The 20,382-nt window shown below is 45.5% G+C and overlaps 1 protein-coding gene across 1 annotated transcript in view; it reads left to right on the top strand.

Moving 5' to 3' along the window:
• Positions 1-20,382, top strand: part of MMP24 (matrix metallopeptidase 24 (membrane-inserted)) — a 44,173-nt gene that overhangs the window by 6,604 nt on the left and 17,187 nt on the right. Inside the window, exons 3-4 of the mRNA XM_009999366.1 lie at positions 1,667-1,780; positions 3,881-4,185. Of these exons, the coding sequence (XP_009997668.1) occupies positions 1,667-1,780; positions 3,881-4,185 (419 nt within the window). The remainder of the gene's footprint in view (positions 1-1,666; positions 1,781-3,880; positions 4,186-20,382) is intronic.

Here is a 20,382-nt window from a genome sequence, read left to right as displayed (position 1 = left end):
CAGGAATGTCTGGTTGTGGAGGAATGTTCTTGTGAGGCTGTATAAGGCAAAGTGTCTGTTTTTTATTTAAAACGTGTCCTCGAAGGAAGTCTTGTAAACCATCTGCTGGTGGTGGGAGGACACTCCCTCCCTGATGCACATTGTTTAGGCTCAAGCAAATGGACACATGAGGACTACTTGCCACTGGCTGGCTGCAGTGGATGGAGGAATGTCTGCATTTGGAGGCAAAAAGTTATCCCCCAGGTGGCTGGGAATGTGGGGAAAGCCCTGCTGAGGAGAGGGAAGAGCATTTGGTGTCCTGTGTTAGAAATCTACCAGGATTGGCTATGATGCTCTTCTCTCTTCACGTGTGACCAAGCAGTGACATGTTTCTGCATCCCATGCCCAGGATTATGTGGACACTTGCCTTTGCTATCAGAATAAGTGGATCAAAGGCATAAATGAAATGCCTGGGGAATGCCAGTGGCAATGTCCCCAGCAGCAGCCCAAGCAGGAGGCTGAGGGCAGTGCCAGTGTGCTTGGCAGGCAGTAGCTAGGGGCTGCTTGCATTATTCCTGGGCTCAGGTCTCCTGTCCTGAGCTGCACTGCAAAATCCTAAAGAATGTGGCTGAGACAGAGTGGCTGTGCTGAGACCTTTGGAGACCAGTATCTGTAGTTCCTCTGTTTCTGTCCCTGGCTCCTTTTTTTCCCTGCTGCCACATGCAGTGATGGGCAGATTTGTTCTTTCATAAGCCACTTATGACTTCTCTAGAGTGTGCCCACACCAGCAAGCAGGATAGCATTGTGGGGTACAGTCTGTTTCTCCTTGTCAGAGAGTCAGTTATTTTGGATGAGACCTCTTGAGACCATCTACTCCAACCTCCTGCTCAAAAAGGGATGTACAGGGCTGGCTACCCAGGACTGTGTCCGGCTGGGTTTTGAATACCTACAAGGATGGAGACTTTACCACTTCACTGTTCAACCTGTACTAGTGTTTTACCACCCTCATGCTGGTGCAAGAAATAAGCAAAAGATCTGTTAAGGCTGGGGGTAAAGAGTTAGGGGAGGAGACCTGACTTTTCTGATAAGAGAATAGACAGCAGAAGAAGAGCAGGTGCAAGAGATGGCATCCTTTGCTCTTCCAGCTCACTTGGCCAGAGGCAAGAGTTTCCTGCATCATGAGTGACATCAAAAGGGTCAAGGGTCATTGGGAGGACATAACAGACTGTGGTGACTGTGACCTGCAGACCAGAGTGATCTGCTCTGATCAGTACAGGTGGAAGTCTCAGCCGTTATCTGAGGGGTCCTGTCTGCTGTGCTGTGGGTCGCAGGGTTTTGTTGCTGGCACAGGAGCACTTGAACAACTGGAGAGTGGATAGAGAGGTGATGGGAGAGTTTGATCCCAGTGCACATACAGTTTGCATCTGAGTTTCTTTCATGGGAGTATCATGATTAAGTTCTTGTCAGGCATAACTGCTGCCTGATATGGTGTCTGTGTTTCCAAAAGGAAAAATGAATTCTTCCTGGAGAGCTGAGGTGTGGGGATTGATGGCAGAGACGGCATGTCCAGCCCTGTGCAAAGAGGGTAGACGTGAGAGGGGGATGACTGAGCCCTTCTTGGTGCCCACACTGGTTCTTTGGAATCTCTTTTCCAAACTCTGTTAGGTTGCTTTTTCTTCCCTCCCAGGTGGATGAAGAAGCCTCGCTGTGGAGTTCCTGATCATCCCCTGCGGCACAGCCGGAGGAAAAAGCGGTACGCGCTGACGGGGCAGAAGTGGAGGCAGAAGCACATAACCTACAGGTACAGCCCCCTCCTGGCCCCTTTCTGTTTGAGGAAAAAAATGTCCTCTCCTTGTTTGGAATGCAAATTTTGTAAGTACTTTTAAAAACTGGGTTTTCCCTGTCATGCCTAGTTGAAGCTTCCATTCTCAGAAGGTGGTGGAGGGGGAAATACTTTTAGAGCACTAGAGTAACTGAAGACCCTATTCTCAGTTAGAAAATAACTGATCAGTAAAGACACTTAAATCCCAGCCTTCAGTTGTCTAATTTTGACAGGAAAATCCTAGCAAGCCCCTTTCTATTCCCTTAGTAATCTGAGGCTCTAGCCCCTAGATCGTGTGTCCTCTTTACCCATTAAAGTAGAAGGAACATCATTGCCTAAAGGGGTGATGCTTTCTCCCTCTAATGATTTGCAACATTTTACTGAATGTTTTTTGCAGATGTTTTACTTTTGCTCATGTAGTAGAATTTTGCTTTGGTCCAAGGTAGGCCTTCTGAGGCAATGTGCTGAAGTGGGCTGCAGGGATCAAGTAAGTGTGATGAAGTGACAGAGATGGGTTTTGTTTTAGTTGTTTAGGCCCTTAGCTTTTGAAAGACACTTGCAGAATGATGCCAGGAGCAGTTTTTGAAAAGTATGGCACGTCCAAATAAAAAGAACCCCCTCTCTAGTTGAAAGTATAACCTTTTAATTTTTTTGGAGAGGTAAAGGATATTACAGAGGAGTAAAAATTAGGAATTAAAGAGAAGATATGGGTGAGCAAGGCTAACACAGAGAAGAAATCTGTGGTGAAGAGGTAGAAATATGAGTGACCAGCATGAGGAAGGTGCCAGAATGTGTAGGAAGAGATGTGATGGTGTGAAGGGAAAGAAGATCAGGGGCTGGGGCAGTTTTTCCTGTCCAGAGCTCTGAGAAGGAGGTGGAAGATTCTTAAGTAACAGTGAGGGACTGCAGAGACTGGGAGGAGGGACTAGTGGCTTCACTTCTGCCATTGTTAAACAAGTAGTTGTTTAGCTTTGCCATTTCAGTATTTGTAGTGTGCCATTCAGTGACAGGTGTCTTGTTTTACCACTGAATGGGTTACAGTGTCTTTCACCTGTAATCATCGTATTCAATTGAGCCATTTTCTTTAAAGACTGAACATTGTTTCCATGACACAGATATTTCATATTCCCCAAGGCAAGTTCAACAGGGCTTGAGTCTACTATATGCACACACAAAAACCTCCCCACCCACAGCACTTCTTAAGCTAAAGTTTACAATTACGGGAAATTCAGGTGCAGTTAAGCATTTTTTCCCACCTTCTAAACTCTGCCATGGACTGGGTTGCACCAAACTGGCAGGTCCATCACTCATGAGCTCTGAAGTGTTTTGAGTAGTCCTGAGAATGAAGCTGTTCATGTAAGGTAGGTGGTATAGTTTACTGAAAGGTTTGTTTCTCAAAAAGAAAAGACCTTTAAGATCATCAAGTCCAACCACAAACTCACTCTACTGACAATTAACTCTACCAAGTCTGATGTCTAAACTATGTCCCTCAGCTCTACATCTCTTAAACGTCTCCAGGGATGGAGACTCAACCACCTTCCTGGGCAGCCTGTTCCAGTACAGAAATTTATACTAATATCCAATCTAAACCTCCCCTGGCACAACTTGAGCCCATTTCCTCTCATCCTATCACTTGTTATTTGGCAGAAGACACCATCCCCCAGGTCAGTACAACCTCTTTTCAGGCAGCTGTAGAGAGCAAGGTCTCCTCTCAGCCTCCTTTTCTTACCATCTTGGTAAGATGAGAACTAAACAACCCCAGAGCTGAAGTAACTGAGATTTTTAAACTAAGTTACTTAGCTGTCTGCACCAGGATTTGAAAGGTTCTCAGGTTTTTAGGAAGCAATGCAAGATCAACCAAAGTATTGGGAGAATTCTTGTCAATAAATGTCAAGTTCACATCAGGCTGTCCTTTTGCTGGTATCTTTATTTTTAACAGCAAACCTTTGCATGCTAAAAGTAAAAGTGAAGACCCTTTGGAAATGGAAGCTGTGTATCTGTGGCTCTGGATTGGAATGATAATAAGAAATCTGGAATGCATTCTAGAAATTAAACCACCCTTTTGTCTCATTCACACAGTGTACACAACTATACCCCCAAGGTTGGAGAGACTGACACGAGGAGAGCCATTCGTCAGGCATTTGATGTTTGGCAGAGAGTGACACCACTTACCTTTGAAGAAGTCCCATACCATGAAATTAAAAATGACAGAAAGGAGGCAGACATTATGATATTTTTTGCTTCTGGTTTCCATGGAGACAGTTCTCCGTTTGATGGAGAAGGTGGATTCCTAGCTCATGCCTACTTTCCTGGACCAGGAATAGGAGGAGATACTCACTTTGATTCAGATGAGCCATGGACCCTGGGAAATTCCAATCATGATGGTAAGAGCACAGGTCATTTTTCAAAACAAGGAGAAGTTGAATGTAGACACATTGACAAGCTTTCAGCTAGGAAGTGTTTGGTTGGTGGAGCTTTTGTCTCCCATACAATGGCTCAGATGTTTTCTAAAACATATATTTAAATGGGTAAATAATTCTATTAGAAAGTTAGTGGCTCTGCATGCCTTTCTGCACATGTATGAACACTGAGGAGTGAGCAGAAGTGTGTCTGCTGGCATCTCTCAAGATTTGAACAATTGCTGCTGCAGGAACCACAGCTCTGGTGGGGAAAAGGTGAACAAGAGAGTCTTGAAGCGTGAAGTCTGTATCTCCTGGAATACTCAACAAGGGCAGTTGGAGTTAGTTGTAATGGTGAACAGAAAGTTGAGAAAGTGGAGACACTTGCACATCAAGTTGTTTTGATCCATATTTGTTTTCCACAGTCTGTGGTCATGATTCCTCCCATCAGAGGGTGGGGCTGGCTGATTGTTAAAACTGATGATGAGGACAACTGGGTTTGTGATATATAAGCAATGAAGAGTTTCTGGTTCTTTTCTGGCTTTATCTTACTCTCTAATGGCCATGAGCACTCTCTGATCTATTTTCAAACCTTTGATTGAGGATAATGATGACTGGCAAGAAGTTTACATTGAAAAACCTGAATTTTACAATGGCCTCATAAAATATCACTCCCAATTTTCACAGTCATAGTGATTTGGGAAGGACAATGTGTCTTCAAAACTTTAGGGATTCAAAATCACGTTTTGAAACATTTTGTAAGGATTAGAAGTTTACTTGGAACGTGACTGTGGATTGATTTTTAAACTGTATAAAAAGATAGAAGTGTTGTTGTGGCCATGAAGTCGAAGGGCATATGTGAGGGTCATGTCTTCCATTAGGACCAAGCAGTGTAGTTTGAAAAGGAGAGAAGCTTTTAGGCATGCAAGCCACCTTCAGGCCTGGCCTAGAAGTGACAGCTTCCTTTCAGAATGGAGTGCAAATTGGGGAAATCCCTCATTTGAATTTGAGTTGGTGTCTGTCAGGTCATCTTTGGAGGAAATGGAGCTGGTAGGTTCAGTGTGGGAATGCTAATTTGTAGGAAAGCAGAAATGATACCATACTTGTCTTCTCAGGGAAAGGGAAGTAATTTTTCCTGGCATGTTTAAATGACTAGATTAGATGTAGGCAGAGACAGAGAGAGATTGTAGCCTGTGGGGTGGTGAGTGTGGGAGGTTACATCGTGGCAGAGAAGCACAGTCTTGGCATCTTGAAATGTGATGAGATTTTATTCTTAGGTTTGTGGCTGCAGGGCAGTTTCTAGGTTTCCCTTGAGGATCAGGACTGACAATCAGAGGCTGAGTGATGACCTTGTGGGAGCTGCTTTTGCAGCAGTTTATTGTGTTGGTGCTCTCAGTGGTTTGTGGAAGTTCAGTATGGTCTTTGTAGTTACTTGATCTCAGCTACAGAGTGTGGGGGTGCCTTGTGTGCTGTGTATGATGTCCCAGGTAAGTCTGTGTGTGAGACCTGGGATAGATGGTCCCTACAGGAAGGTGGGAGGGAAGGTTTTGAAAAGTTGTGCTAGTTTTTTTTGTTGTTGTTTTTTCTTTTCTGTTATTCTGCACAAAAAGCTTCCTTTTGGTGATAGGCTTAGCAAGGTTGGGAGCAGCTTACAGCCTGGCAGGGGTGGCTTTGGGGAAAATTTTCCACTGAGTAGGATGTTCTAACATAGATTATCACTTTTTTTTGGAAGCTTTTTTGGTAAAGTTTTCAGAATGGTATTTGAGAGCAATGTATACAATGAGTAGAAGGTCTCTTTTAGTACAAGCTGTTTCTTAGTGTCCATGTGGCTGTTGAGAGATCATGAGATATTTCTCTGGTGTGACTGTCATGAGTAGTGTCCTCAAAGTGCATGTAACTGGTATTTGAGGGGCTCACATGCCCTTTGAGTGTGGAAACTGCTAGAAGAGTTGAGATTTCCATTCCAGAGGATAAATGTCAGTTGTACACTTGTGTTCAGATAACCATGCTGCACACACTGGTTCATGGTTATTTGAAAACTCTTTTTAAATAAGTCACCAGTGAGGATGTTGAGAATGGTGGGGTAGTGACATGTGGAGGGTGGTGGGGGTAAGCCTGTAGTCAGAGAGTTTTAGGTGTGTTAAATCTGAGGAATTTGGTTTTATCTGGGTTCTGAGCCTTGGTATGCAAGTGTGAAAATGTCCTGTCTCCTCACAGGATGGTCCAAGCCTTTAAAAGAGAGTTTTTCTTTCTGTTTCATTATTTGTTGTCATTTGATCTCCAGGCTCTCACCTCTGATGTGCTTTGCTTGAAATGCTGTTAGAAGTTCCTAGAGTTTCTTCTTGTCAGAGGTTTCTTGCACTGTGATCAGTTCACTGCCTTTTTTTCACTGGAAATAAGGTGTTAGCAAGGGTCATGTTGCCTTTTTAACAAGGAGTATTTCTTCAGACGTGGTCTTGCTTGTTCTTGTGATATCTGTTTTGTGGCAACGGGCTTGTTCAGTTTGGAACTGAAGTCTCGCAGGGAAAGATCAGAGATACCCTACCAGTAGATCAGTAGCAATGCCCTCATATATTCAGGTACAAAAACCCAACTGTTACCACCATTCAGCATCCAATCTGATTATAGAAATCTTAAAACAGCCACAAAGTTACCATAGTATCTTTATATCAACCTACAAAGTATCACCATGTAAAACATGTTGTTCCTGATACAAACTTGTATTAGTTGAAGGGAAAAAACGGGACAAGCTGCCTCAAAACTCTCTTAACCTTGCAACAATTGTCAAACAATTGCCACAAATCTCTGGTCAACAGAGCAGGATTTTGAAACTGGTACCATAGGTCCTCAGAATGTTTGACTGATCTTGTTACAAACCAGTATGATCCAAAGCTTTGCTTTTTTGGTCTTCATTGGTCTTGCTGTGTTGTGGCGCCTGAAGAGGTTCAGTAAACCCGTGTTTGGATGCTGTTGTGGCGCCTGAAGAGGTTCAGTAAACCCATGTTTGGAGCTGTCACCTTGCAGAAGAACTGTGGGGGGGTCTTCCCTAGCAGTGCAGACTATGTGGATAAAGCAAAATATGTCACATGGAGTCAGAAGAAATGAAAGATGATTAGAATAGATCTTTCAATGCCAGCAGCCAGCTCTGGTGTGTACCTGGAGAACGTGATACATCCTGTTGGGGAAAGCTCCCATCTTGTAAGGATACCTTGTGGGAACCTGCTAGGGTTCATTAGCAATTCTATCACACCAGCTAGTGATAGTTAGTTGGGATTTATATACACATTATCAATTTGTGTGATCTTTGTTGTACTGAATTTGTCCCTTGTGGACAACATTACTGTTACCATGGCCCTTAAAATGATTAGTATAATCCTAAAAGCTGTGATGCTGTTGTTTGTCTCTCTGAGGCTGTGATAATGGGGGCACATGCACCAACACTTCCACCTTTTTCTGTGAAGAATGATCCTGCACAGGCTTTTCTAGTGAATGTGGAGTTTCCTTCCTCCTGGATATTAGTTGCAGTTCCATTCAGGCACAGTTCCTCCAGCTGAGCAGCACTGTGCTTTCAGGTCATGACTGCTGATTTAGCACCTTAATTGTACTGCCTCTCTGCTGTTCCCAGAAGGAAGCTGTGGAAGATTAGTTGAGATAATATTAAGATGGGGATGTGCAAAACCAGGTTGGAGGTTGAATTCCTGGAGTCGTTCTTATTAACTGGGGTCATGGGATACAGAATTTGTTTGCTCAGTTTCCAGAGGAGAATGTCAATGGGAGCAGCTAGAGGCATGAAGCAGAATATTGGAATTTGAAAGGATCCAGGCAAATCAGAGAAGTGAGATGGCAAACAGATGCAGCTGAGAGAGGAGTGTGGCTTTACATTTAGAGAAATGTCATGTACACAACCACTATGCAACCACAGTTGAGGGCACTTATCCTGAGTTTTTCCTGGAAGGTTCTCTCCATAGGAGTGAAAGCAACTCTTGGCCTTTAGCATATCCCAGACCTGTAGCAACAGGCTTGTTAGACTTGGATGTGTGGGCACTTGGAGGCAACTGAAGCTGCTCCTGGAGTCATTGTCTTTCAGCAGTAGATTGGGTGCAGCTGCTGACAGGCCCAGTGGCCCCTCTTGGCTGCTGGGACACAGTGTTTGGCCACTGAGTCACACGCTGTGCAGGCACTCTCGGTACCTAAGGGCTTGTGTTACCAGGATGGATGCCAAAGGTGACTTTGCTCTACTTTCTCCAAGTCTTGGGCTTTTTTTACTTGCACTGTGCTGTAGAAAGAGCCGAGCAACCTTTAAGCTGCCCATCTCAAGTCCCACAGCCACTGACAGACGTTGCTCCCTGCAGGCAGCAAAGCCTCTGCCTGGTAGAGGGAGAACAGCCCTGGCCATGCTGGGATCTCTCTGCCTTGGCTGCCTCCATATTTTGCCTCACTTGGCTCAAGCACAGAGGTGCTGCATGAAATCCTTTATTAACTGGCCAAATGAAGTATTTCCTGGCCTTTATATGAAAATAATAATTCTCTAAGTGTGTGTCTCCAACAGTGTGTTGCAAAGGAATCCTGAGGGGCTGGAAGTAAGTTCTGTCAGTTTAGATATCCACATTACACAGGACTGCTCTTACACCTCTCTGACAACTCCAACATTTGTTTAATCCAAGTTACAGAATCACGGAATTGTCACAGTTGGAGAAGACCTCTAAGATCACCATGTCCAACCATCAATCCCCATCCCTTCTCCCCCTCCCCCCCCCCCCCCCCCCCCCCAAAAAAAAGCCCACTAGACCATGTCCTGAACTGCCTCTTCTACACAGTTTTTAAATACCTCCAGGTGCCACCTCCCTGGGCAGCCTTTTCCAGTGCTTGTCCACTCTTTCAGGATAGAAATTCTTCCTGATATCCAATCTAAACCTTCCCTGGCACAACTTGAGGCCATTTCCTTGGGTCCTATTGATATTTGCTTGGGAGAAGAGGCCAATGCCTGCCTTGTTCCAAGCTCCTCTCAGGCAGTTGCAGAGAGCAATTAGGTCTCACCTCAACCTCCTCTTCTCCAAACTGAACACCCCCAGCTCTCTCAGCCTCTTCTCTTAGGACTTGTGCTCCAGCCCCTTCCCCAGCTCCACTGCCCTTCTCTGGACACACTCCAGCCCCTCCATGTCCTCCTTGTCCTGAGGGGCCCAGAACTGACCCCAGGATTGGAGGTGCAGCCTCAGCAGTGCCCAGCACAGGGGGTTGATCCCTGCCCTGCTCCTGCTGGACACAATATTCCCAGTACAAGCCAAGATGCTGGTGGCCTCCTTGGCCATCTGTGCACACTGCTGGCTCATGTTCAGACAGGTGTCAAAAAACACCCTCAGGTCCTATCCTGCTGGGCAGCTTTCCAGCCACTCTTCCCCCAGTCTGTAGCATTGCCTGGGGTTAATTACAGGAACTAAATTTTAATCTCCAGTTTAACATTGCAAATCTTGTCAGGAATAATCCCAGGCAAATCATCTTCATGGTCTTTTAATAGTGAAAGACCATTGCTGTGGTGCATGTTGTCAAGACTGTACCAGTAAATATCTGGAGCCTGCCAGCCCCTGCAGATGTCAGCTCTGTAGCAATGTGAATGTGCTTGTATATGGTTAGTAGCTGTATTTCTTTTAGCAGTGACATCACTTTCTCTGTCACCATCACTGCAAATAGCAGTGCCTTTGTCTTGATCTTGCTGTGGGGTGGATGACCAGAACTGCCACTGCTGGGGCTGTCCTGTCTGCAATGGTGGCACCTGCTGTCAGTCATAGAATCATTAAGGTTGGAAGGGACCTTAAAGATGATCATGTTCCACCCCCCCTGCCATGAGCAGGGAACCCTCCCACTAGATCAGGTTGCACAAACCTCGTCCAACCTGGCCTTAAAAACCTCCAGGGATGGGGCATCAACAACCTCCCTGGGCAACCCATCCCAGCTCCTCACCACTTCCTACAATCTGACCTAAATCTCCCCTCTCTCAGTTTAAAACCATCACCCCTTGTCCTGTCACTATCTTCTCTGATGAAAAGCCCCTCCCCAGCTTTCCTGGAGCCCCTTCAGGCACTGGAAGGTGCTCTCAGGGCTCCCTGGAGCCTTCTCTTCTCCAGGCTCAACACCCCAACTCTCCCAGCCTGGCTCCAGAGCAGAGCTGCTCCAGCCCTTGGATCATCTCCGTGGCCTCATCTGGACCTCCTCCAACAGGTCTTTATCTTTCTTGTGCTGAGGGCACCAGAAGTGGATGCAGTGGGGGCAGTCTTCCCATGCAATCCAGATCCCACATACCAGCACCATGCTGGTCAGGAAACGCTCTGAAGCAGTAGGAGGAGGGTTAAAGTGGAGCAGGTTTGATTTAGGGAAGACATTTACTGAAACAAGATGAGTACTGAGGTATCTATGCCCTTCCAGGAATCACCAGCATTTTTTTCTTCCAGCATGCCCAGAGCTGAGCTCTCAGACTCCCCTGTCATCTGCTTGTTGTGTGGCTTTGGGAGTGGGAGCAGCCACTCCAGCTCTTCAGGAAACAGCCACAGCTGACAAGTGATTCCCAACTTCACATCAAGGCTGATCATTCTGCATTTCACAAGATTCATCTTTCAGTGTCCTCTCTTCCTTCTAGGTGCTCTCCCACCCTGTACAGCTTCACCCCTCTATCCAAGTTCCTGTTGTGAAGGTGGGGTTACCACTGGGCTGCTCTTCAGATGCTGGCAGGAAACGCTGAACTTTGATAACAGCAAGTAAATGAATATGTAACTATTACAGCAAGCATTTCCCCATAGATCTTGGTGGGTTCCTTCAGAGGCTTCTTTGGAAAGCTTCTTGTTTGGGGCTGCTGAAGAAAGGCCAACCAAAGAGAGCAGTGCCAGTGTGTACAAGACACCACCAGAACCAGTACATGAGATGAGATCTCACGGGTTACTTTCAGAGCCAAATCAGTGCTGGATCTTCTGCAGAAGTTCTGGAGGGAAAGGGCCTCAACCAGCTTCTGGGAAGGCTTCTGCTAACCACAGAGGAGAGGAGCTGAACGGATTTTTCTCTACGATTCCACCACAAGGACAAGCATTGTTTCAGTGAGCACCTCCCTGTACAACAGAGCGAGCACTCCTGAGGCCACCATCTGGCCATCCCATATGTTTAGGAACCTGAGCAGGTTTTTCAGGACAGTCAAATACTGTCTAAGCTGGCAAATGTGAATGTTCAGCAAGGATGTCAAGGAGAAAGCTTTGAGTAGCTAATTTTGAAGGAGAGACAGTGAGCATGAGAGCCTGGGGTGCCTGGTGGGGGAAGTCTTAGCTTTGAGTTGACGTTTAATCTGCTGGTCAGTGTGTTCCAAGTGGTGTCATCACTGGAGATTTACTGTTTTCTGTCCTCACAGTATTAATATTACAAAGCTTCTTGATTCTTTTGACATTTGTATCCCAGTTCCTAAAGATGGGATCTTGTCTCTCACCTGTACATTTACAGTGGAATTCAGCTGCACAAACACAGGCATTTGGCCAAGCTTTGAGAGAACCACTGTCCTGTCACAGCTTGGGCTGTCCTTGCTAAGAGACCACGTGTGCCAAACTAATTTGAGCTGGACCTTGAATGTCCTGGTACTCTTGCTACGAGTACTCAAGTCCTCAAAATTGCCCAGGCACCTACAGACTTTCTGCCAGAGCAGTGCCTCTGCTTGGAGCCTGTCTGATTTAGATCCCTGAGCCTTGCCTTTATTCATTTGGTCCATCTTAGGTGTCTTAAGGAGGATGTCTGACACTTGTTGCCTTGTCACATCTGAGTACTTTTGTTTGTTCACTTGTCACAAATACCTTCAAAGCCATTAGAGATATGGAACTGCTCTAAAAATGCAGTTACTGAGCAGTGTCGTTGTGCTTCATGGACTGTGTCTAGCTAGAACAGGTTCTTTTGCAGACTGTCTCAAGGAGTAGGTCTGTGGCTTTGCTTGTTCTGGTTCCTGGATCTGGGAGGAGTGAGTGTCTTTCAAAGCCCTGAATAGGTTGACCTTAAATGAGAAGCAGAATTCAAGAACCACACTTCTTATTCTCAGCTTCTGGAGCTTGGTTTGCAGCCCAGGGCTGTAGGTCTCTAGTCAGTGCTTCAGTTCCCTTCTCAGTTTGAACTCCTGCAAGAGGGACTATGCACAAGCTTCCCCATCACTCTCATGTTTTTCCCAGCTCCTCTTTCTCTCTCTTCCTCTTTGAACCAGGGGAAGACTGAAGTGGCCACAGTGTGAACCAGGCAAGGGGAGGGATGTAGCCAAATGTTACTTTCTTTCTCTTCTTTTCTCTGGGTCTGGTTTCCCTTAGAGCTGCTCTTGGGCCCGTATGAAAGAGTAGGTAGAAATGGCAGGGACAGGAAAAAATGCTGCTGCCCTGTCAGCTGCAAGATGCACATCTTGATCATAAAGCCACAGCAGAACTGGTGCTTATCTACATTCTGGGTAGAGTTTTATTTCTTCAAACCTAGTTAGTACCCTCTGCCCACTGTTCTCCTTGCCTTTTTTTTCTTTCTGCCCTTTGATACTGTTTTCATCCAGAAAGCTTTTCTTGTTCCTTAGCTGGATCTTTTTGCAAAGCCAGCTGCACTTTTGCTACTGGTGCATGGTTGAAACCAGTGATTGGAGTTTAACAAGAATGGAGTGTTGTGTTTGGGGCCCCCAGTACATGAAAGGTGTCAGCAGACTGGGAAGAGTCCAGTGCAAGAGCCCTGAGGGATTGGAGCAAGGAGAAATGAGGGGAACTGGGCTTGTTCAGCCTAGGGAGGAAGAGGAGGGTAGGGAGGAAGCATCTAATAGCAATCTTCCACCTGAGGACAGACAGGACAGAGCCACACTCTTTGTGGAGTGAGAAAGGAACAAAAGGCAAGGGGCACAAGCTGCAGCACAGAAAACCCCACCTGGACATAAGTAAAACAGTTCTTTGTTCACAGAGTGGTTACACTTTGGAGGCTGCACCTGGAGAGGCTGTGGAGGTCCTGTCCTCTGAGACTTTCAAAATGTGGCTGGATGGTGCCCTGAGCAACCTGATGTGCTTTTGAGATTAGCCCTGCTGGAAGCAGAAGGTTGAACTTGGTGACCTCCAAACAGGCCTTTCCGTCAAAATGTTTCCTTGATTCTCCAGCACAGCCAAGCAGCCGGAGCTGAGTTCAGCAACTTGCAGTTAGTTCCTTTTCACAGCAAGTGAGCTGTGACTAGAGATGCAGCTCATCAAGTTCTTGTTTCTATCACCAAATTCCCTTCTGAAAACCAGAGTCTTTCAATATTGAGGCTCCTCAGGAAGAAGGACTGGTGGTGCTCACAGGTGTTCAAAGTGGTAACTGGCAATATTTTTGCCAGAGGTTTGATGCTTTTGAAGCACCACCTCTTATTGTTGCTTCTTGTTTCTGGATGCAAGGACATTCAAGGTTTATGTCATCATTACCTAGAGTAATCATAGGAACATTGAATGTATGTTAGGATACATTAAGTAACAGATCCCTTTGTCTTAAACAGTATATATAAATTGGTTTGGCTTTTTTTTTTTAATCTGGTCAGACAGTTCTTACTTATCAGAGACTTCCAGTAGTTTCCAGTCTCTTTGGAAACAGTATCAACTAAATGTTCTTTATCCTATTTGATTTATTTCAGTTGTGATACTTGAAGTGGAGGGAGGGGACTAAGAGGAATGAAGAGCATCCAGTTACTGTTTATTTTTTATTTTCCCTTAAGATTTGTGTTGGTACCCACTTGCCTAGATTGCCTCTGCTATCTACTTGCACCTGACCTCCCTGGCTGGCACAGGTACAGGCTGGTAAAGAAACTAGAGCTCCCCTAAACCCCTGAACTTTCACCCAGCATATTGTCAGGGCTTGGTCGTCTTTTATCCTCCATCAATTCCTGTTTCCTCTGTATTTTGCCTTGCTTGCTGTCTCATTTCTTTCTTTTTTTTTCCCACTTTTTTCATGTTCCTTGTCTGTGGAAATGCTGAGGCCAGCAAAGACCCTGCAAAGTATCAATGGAAGGCGCAAGTTGACAGAGGGCACATGTGCTCCCAACACAGGGCACGGATGAGCTTTGTGCTGTTTGGCTGTTAAACACTTGTTAAATGTTCTTTCTCTGATTTCTCAGGTACAGAACATCTCCACATCCAAAGAGTTTTGTTCTAACAAATGGCATTTTGAACCCATCATTATTTTTCAGCCTTCTGACACTATTGCTGAAAATGAGCATCAGAGCTGCTTTGAAGTTACCCCCGTGTCCTTCAATGCAGAAGACCTGTTATCTGAAAGACTTGCATATAGATGTTGGAAGTCAAGTGGGGCATAAATTGTATTCAAATTTTGATGTCTTCTATCAGGCCTTTTTAGGATACTTCACCAGGTCAAGCTGTTGGTCAGTACTTTTGTTCATTGAAGACGACCAGTTCAGTGTTTAGTCTCTAAAACACCTGCTGACCATGGGTTTCATCCCCTCAGGGCGACTAGTTCCCATAAGCCAGAATTCTCTAAAATCACATGCTGATATGGAGCCAAATTTCAGCAAGTCTGCAGACACAGGCTCTCAGGACAGCCCCTGCAGACACACACAGGCTCTTAGGACAGCCCCTGCAGACACAGGCTCTCAGGACAATCAGCCACAGTAAAAAGAAATCTAGTCAGGCAGCTGAAGTCAGCAACATATTGAGAATTCCATCCCTGTCCTGTCAATCCAAAAGGCACAGGGGCCATAAATAGAGAACTTGTAAATTAATTTTTTTTCCAAAAGTGAAGTGAAGAGAGAGAGCCCACCAGCACACATAGAAGGCTTCCATCTTCAGACTTTTCTTCTTCACCACTGGACAGCATCTCTGTAAGTAGAGCTTTCTTTTGTTGTCACTGTACAACCACGGGGGTGGCATTACAGGGGGGCTGTGCTGCACTCTGAGTTTGCAAGCTCTCCTCTATTGACAGTGCCAGTTCTTTATTACACCTGAAATTCAGTGATAAGGATCACCCTCAAAACAATGGACTTGTAAAATGCACTTGTTGTGCACATTGAGAAAATTGAGGTGTCCCTGCTCATAGCAGGAAGGTTGGAAACTGATGATCTTTAAGGTCCCTTCCAACCTTCACCATTCTATGATTATCTGTTGCTTTTGTCAGTAATTGTATGGTACACAGAGTATGAATACAGTTATGTAGGTCTTTGGAATGCTATTCATTTCTGTATAATCACAAGAAAATATTTTACTTCTTTCCACAGGGAATGGGATACTCTGAGATTCTTAGGAAGGAACCAGTCAGGAGCAAAATGTTGTGTCATTCCCTTAAAAAGGAAAAAAAACCCAAACAACAACTGTGAAAATGGCAGGGCTTGAGGATCAAGGTGAGCCAAAAAGTCTCTTTTTGCTGCCTTCCTTTATAAAGCAGAAACAGATGATGTGAAGTGAGCCAAAACACAGCAGTGACCTAATTCCACTTGCTGAAGGGGAGAGGAGTAAAGTAAGGGGTGTTCAGGAAGAGGGAAAAAAAAGGAAAATAGATTAATTCTTGAGAAGAGTTTGCTGGTCATTGCAGTCAGAGGTGGGTTGCAGCATCAGCACTGAGGTGACACCCAATACTCTGGATTTTGACTTAACTACCAAGTGGCAAACTAGGGAGTTGTTGAAACTACTTTTTTTTTTCCTCTCTCCTGTTTCTGAAGAAAAGCCCAAGATTTGAAGACAGTTTAACTAGTAATGCCTTCTCAACCCAAACCTACCACTTTGAGAGGGCAGTGGCTCTTCCATCCCAGTTCTCTTCCTTCTCAGTACTCCTCAGGCTTCACAGCCTCATCAGGAACCTCCTCAGGGGATGACAGTGTCTCCTGTCCTAGGTAGAAAACCCAGCCTGGTTTGTACCCACACTGCCTGTGCCAGGACCTGCTTAGAACACACTGGGCCTTGGACCTGTTCCAAATATTAATTTTTTTTGTAGTTATTTCCTGGTTGTTCCACAGCTGGGTCAAGCACTAAATTCTGTCTGTAGACAATGCTGTATTTAAATACTTAAAAAAAATAAAACCACCAGCACAGCTTCTTTTCAAGGCTGATGGAATGAAAGTCATACCTACATTGCCCATTTTTTTAGGAGTATTTTTCTTTTCTTTACCATCTATTGTAGCAAATTAGGGAACAATTTTCTAATACGGGCAAATAAGAGTTTTCATTCTGGGGTTGGTAATTCTGTGCTATCAAAATGCTTCTTGAATTAAGAGGCACATGGGAAAGAAAGGGGCATCTTTTTCAGTAGAACACTCTGATTGCATTGAGTGTCAGGCTGCTGAGCCAGCTGCAACAGTCACGACCTCCTCTCTCTCTCTGCCTGCCCACTCTTGCCTCCACATCACTCAGGCAGCTTTGGTCTCACCATTCCATATAAATATTTGGTTCTTCCTGTGAATTTCTGCAGGATGTGTCCTGATAATGCCATCTGTGCCATGTAAGGCACAGCCCAGGTTGCTGTGACCAGGTCTGTGACCCAGCTGACAGTCCTAGGCTGCTGCCTGCTGGGGACAGCAAGGCCAACACCCTGGGTTTCATGATGATTGGTGACATCATGAAGATCTTTGTCCTGCAGTCACTTGATGTCCTGGAGATCAGTTTTACCTGGCTGTGGTACAACTTCTGCTAAGACTGCACGTCAGTGATGCTTCTTTCTCCAGTGAAAACTCTCAAGAGTTTTCCTTAAGTCCTTAAGATGCATAATATTCATTGCTGTGTTTATAACAATAGTAGTTCATGAACAAGATGCAACTTCTGTTTCTTTTTAACATACGTTTTCTTCCTTTCTACATAGAGAAGCTGTTTTCCACATCTCATCTGATGCAAACAAATAGAAGAGCAGTTCACCACTTCTTCAGGACCTTCAGAAGATTGAAGAGCTTTCCCAGGGCAGAGCATCTTGTGGAGGTGAAGGGAGAAGTACAGACAAATCCCATGTTTTTCTGCTTGGCTGTTCAGACCTACCAGGTCTGAAGATGCAAGAACCAAGGCATAGCTTAGAGGAGCCCTAAAGCTTCTTTAAGTTGTGCTTGGAAAACAATTGTGCCTGCATGGCTGTTGGAGTGGAAGGGACCATCTTAGTGTATTTGAAGCATGTTCAGTTCATGCCATCTTCTCTGTAATCACCCTGGGCATGCTGTTGTCACTACCAGTGAGCTGACTTCTTCAGTATCATTCTGACTTGAATAAAATTCCAAAATTTAACCTTCATGTGTCTTTTTAATTCCATCTGAGTCAAGTGCAATATGTGTTAGCAGGATGATACAGTTCCTGAAGTGTGACACTCCCATGACATAGAGATTTACAGTTGGATTTTCTAGTTTTTTAACCAGATATTTTTCATACCTCTGTTTTCTCAGCAGCTCTGTCCTGGGTTTACACTGCACTGTGCAAGGTGCTCTGCAGAGTCCACCTGTGCTTGTCACAGCTGTAGATACAGCTGGGGTGCCCAGGGCTAAGAGCTGATAGCCCAGCATTGCCAGAATGTGACCTGTCACTGTCACCTGCTGGGCATTTCAGTGAGTGTTTCTGCTGCCCTGCAGCAGCTGGGTACTCTGCTCTGCACTGAGTTATTTAGCCAAATAAAGAAAAGGTTTTGAGCTGGATTTTCACAATGAAAAGGAATGAGACTGCACCAGAAAGCATGTGCTGGCAGTGCCACAGAGAAACCTTTCTCAAGATGTCTGCTACCTGATTGAAGAGCTGTTTTTCCAGCTGAGGTTGAAAATCAAGGAGGTGATGGGGTGTGTGACTGGAAGGAAGCTCATACATGAAAGAGTTTGTCTGACTGCAGAGTTCTCTGTGTTGTTGCAATAAAATGTGTTTCTCACCTCTGCAGGGGAAGGCAGTGGATGATCACCCACCTGAGAGTGCTTAACCAAAGAGCTAGTTTGAATGTTTATGTTGCAATTTGTCTTAAGTAAGTTAGCTCAGCAGGGAGCACATCAGCTAGCAGGAGGTTTGTTCTCAACACACATTTAGATTACTTTTGATGAAGAAAATTCAGCCAAAAAGTAAGTTTCAGGTGGTGTGTATTGTGTGTCTGGGGGGTGTGTGGGGAGGACAGAGCTTTAAACTGTGTGTCAGGTGAGCAGTGTGCTCACCTGCTGGGATCCTGGTACCAGGCAGTGCTCTTGTTACAGGGGTGTCCTCTGTTGCAGCTTCCTCTGGTGATAACATTGGTTGGGTAAGGGAAACACATCAGCAACTTTAAAGCTAAATGAACTGTGTTTCTTAATGTTTTAGCATAGCAGGTCAAATGATTTCATCCAGTGAAGCAGCTTACAAAGCTGTGCCCAGCTTTACAGGGTCATCCTCTCTCTGATGCTTTAGGGTGGTCTTTTGGAGCCCCCTGAGGAAGGAGAAAGCTCAGGCAGGTCTTTGATCAGACCTGATTATTTTGTACAGATGATGCAAACAAGCAAAAAATGGTTTGATTTCTCTTGGGAGCTTTCCCTGCAAATCCAAGGCAAGGGTTGTCTGTTTCTCCTTCACTCAGGTGGCTGCTGCACACCCAGTACAAGTCTTACTTGTCCCTGCAAATCCAAGGCAAGGGTTGTCTGTTCCTCCTTCACTCAGGGGGCTGCTGCACACCCAGTACAAGACTTACTTGGTCTTGGGGGAGGTGGTTGAACAGTAAATTCACAGAGTCACAGAGTGGTCAGGGTTGGAAGGGACCTCACCTAGTCCAGCCCCTGCCAGAGCAGGGTCACCTACAGCAGATCCCACAGGAACACAGCCAGATGGGTCTGGAATGTCTCCAGAGAAGGAGACCCCACAGCCTCTCTGAGCAGCCTGTCCCAGGGCTCTGTCACCCTCACAGGAAAGAAGTTTTTCCTTATGTTTCACTTGAACCTCCTGTGCCCCAGTTTGTGTCCTTGTCCTGTCACTGGATACTGCTGAAAAGAGACTGTAGGAGATGCTGGGAACCAACAAGGACAGAAAAGTCTCCCTCTGATGGCCTGAGTGGTGACGTATCAAGCTAGGCTGTTAGTTCTCCAAGAAGATGGACATTATTAAGAGTGCTGTTTGACAAGAACTGTGGAGAACATGAAGGTCAGAGACTTTAAGACATTACTGCATGTTCAAGGTCTACCAGGAGCAATCTGAGAGGCAGAGGCTCCTTTGAAGCCTCCTGTGGGGGGGCTGGTGGCAACCAGGCAGCAGTGGGTGACAGACCATCCCAGCTCTGAGCTCAGGGCTGGGGGAGGAAAGAAATGAACAGTCTGGCAGGCACTTTTATCCCTTGATGTTTGCTTTTCAGAGCAAATCCCATCCCACCCTTTGAAAAAGAACTGAGCAGTGTGTTCTCTTCCACACTGAAACTCCCATTTCCAAAAATAAGGGGAACTTCTTGCTCAATGATGTTGATACAAACTGACCCCTCAAGAGGCACAGGATGATGAATCCAGAGCTGGGCTTTTCAAGCACTCTGCTTACAAAATGGTCTTAGACTTTCTTCTCCTTTCTCCTCTTCCCACAAAGCACATTCTGTGCACTTGCCCTCTGAGATGAATTGGCTGCTTTCAGACTTGGGAGCCTCTTGTAGAATTCAGCAGAGTGGAGAAGGCAGATGGCCTGGGTGTGCTGGGAGGAGGAGACCTGGGGATGTGCCTGGGAGGAGGCTGGGACAAAAAGAAAGGTGAGGAGATGAGACAGTGGTGAGAAATCTTTGGCTGGGTCATGGAGCAGGAGAAGCAACCACAGCCTGTCAATCAGACTATTCATTGAGAAGGAAGAGGAGTTTCTTGTCCTACTCCCTGTGGAAGTCTCTTTGTTTCCTAGAAATTCTCTTTAGCTCCATTTCATCTGCTCCAGCCATCACCTCCCAGCACGTTGCTACTCCAGTTTGAGTGGCCTTCTGGCCATGTGTCCTCTCTTAGGACAATAATTTTTCCACTCCAGTGTTGGCCTGTCCTCTGTGGCTGTGCTGGAACTGGGAAGGTTCATTTCTTAGTGAGTCCTTAACCTCTAGAGGCAAGGAAGCAAAGCTGCCCATGCTCTGTGGCACCTTCACACACCACTCTCAGTCAAAAGGTGTTTTGAAACTGGACAGCAGCACTTCTTCTCCACAGTTGTCTGTATTTCCAGGTAGGGATTTTCATAAGGATAACTAGGAAAAGTGCATCTCTGCTCAATAGTGGAAGAGCTGGTCTGTCTGACCCCTTGGTGT

The sequence above is a fragment of the Chaetura pelagica genome, unplaced genomic scaffold (genome assembly GCF_000747805.2).
Source record: "Chaetura pelagica isolate M959 unplaced genomic scaffold, ChaPel_1.0 scaffold376, whole genome shotgun sequence".
NCBI lineage: Eukaryota > Metazoa > Chordata > Aves > Apodiformes > Apodidae > Chaetura > Chaetura pelagica.
The sequence above is the reverse complement of the archived record's forward strand: the minus strand, read 5'-3'. Positions and strand labels throughout refer to the sequence as shown.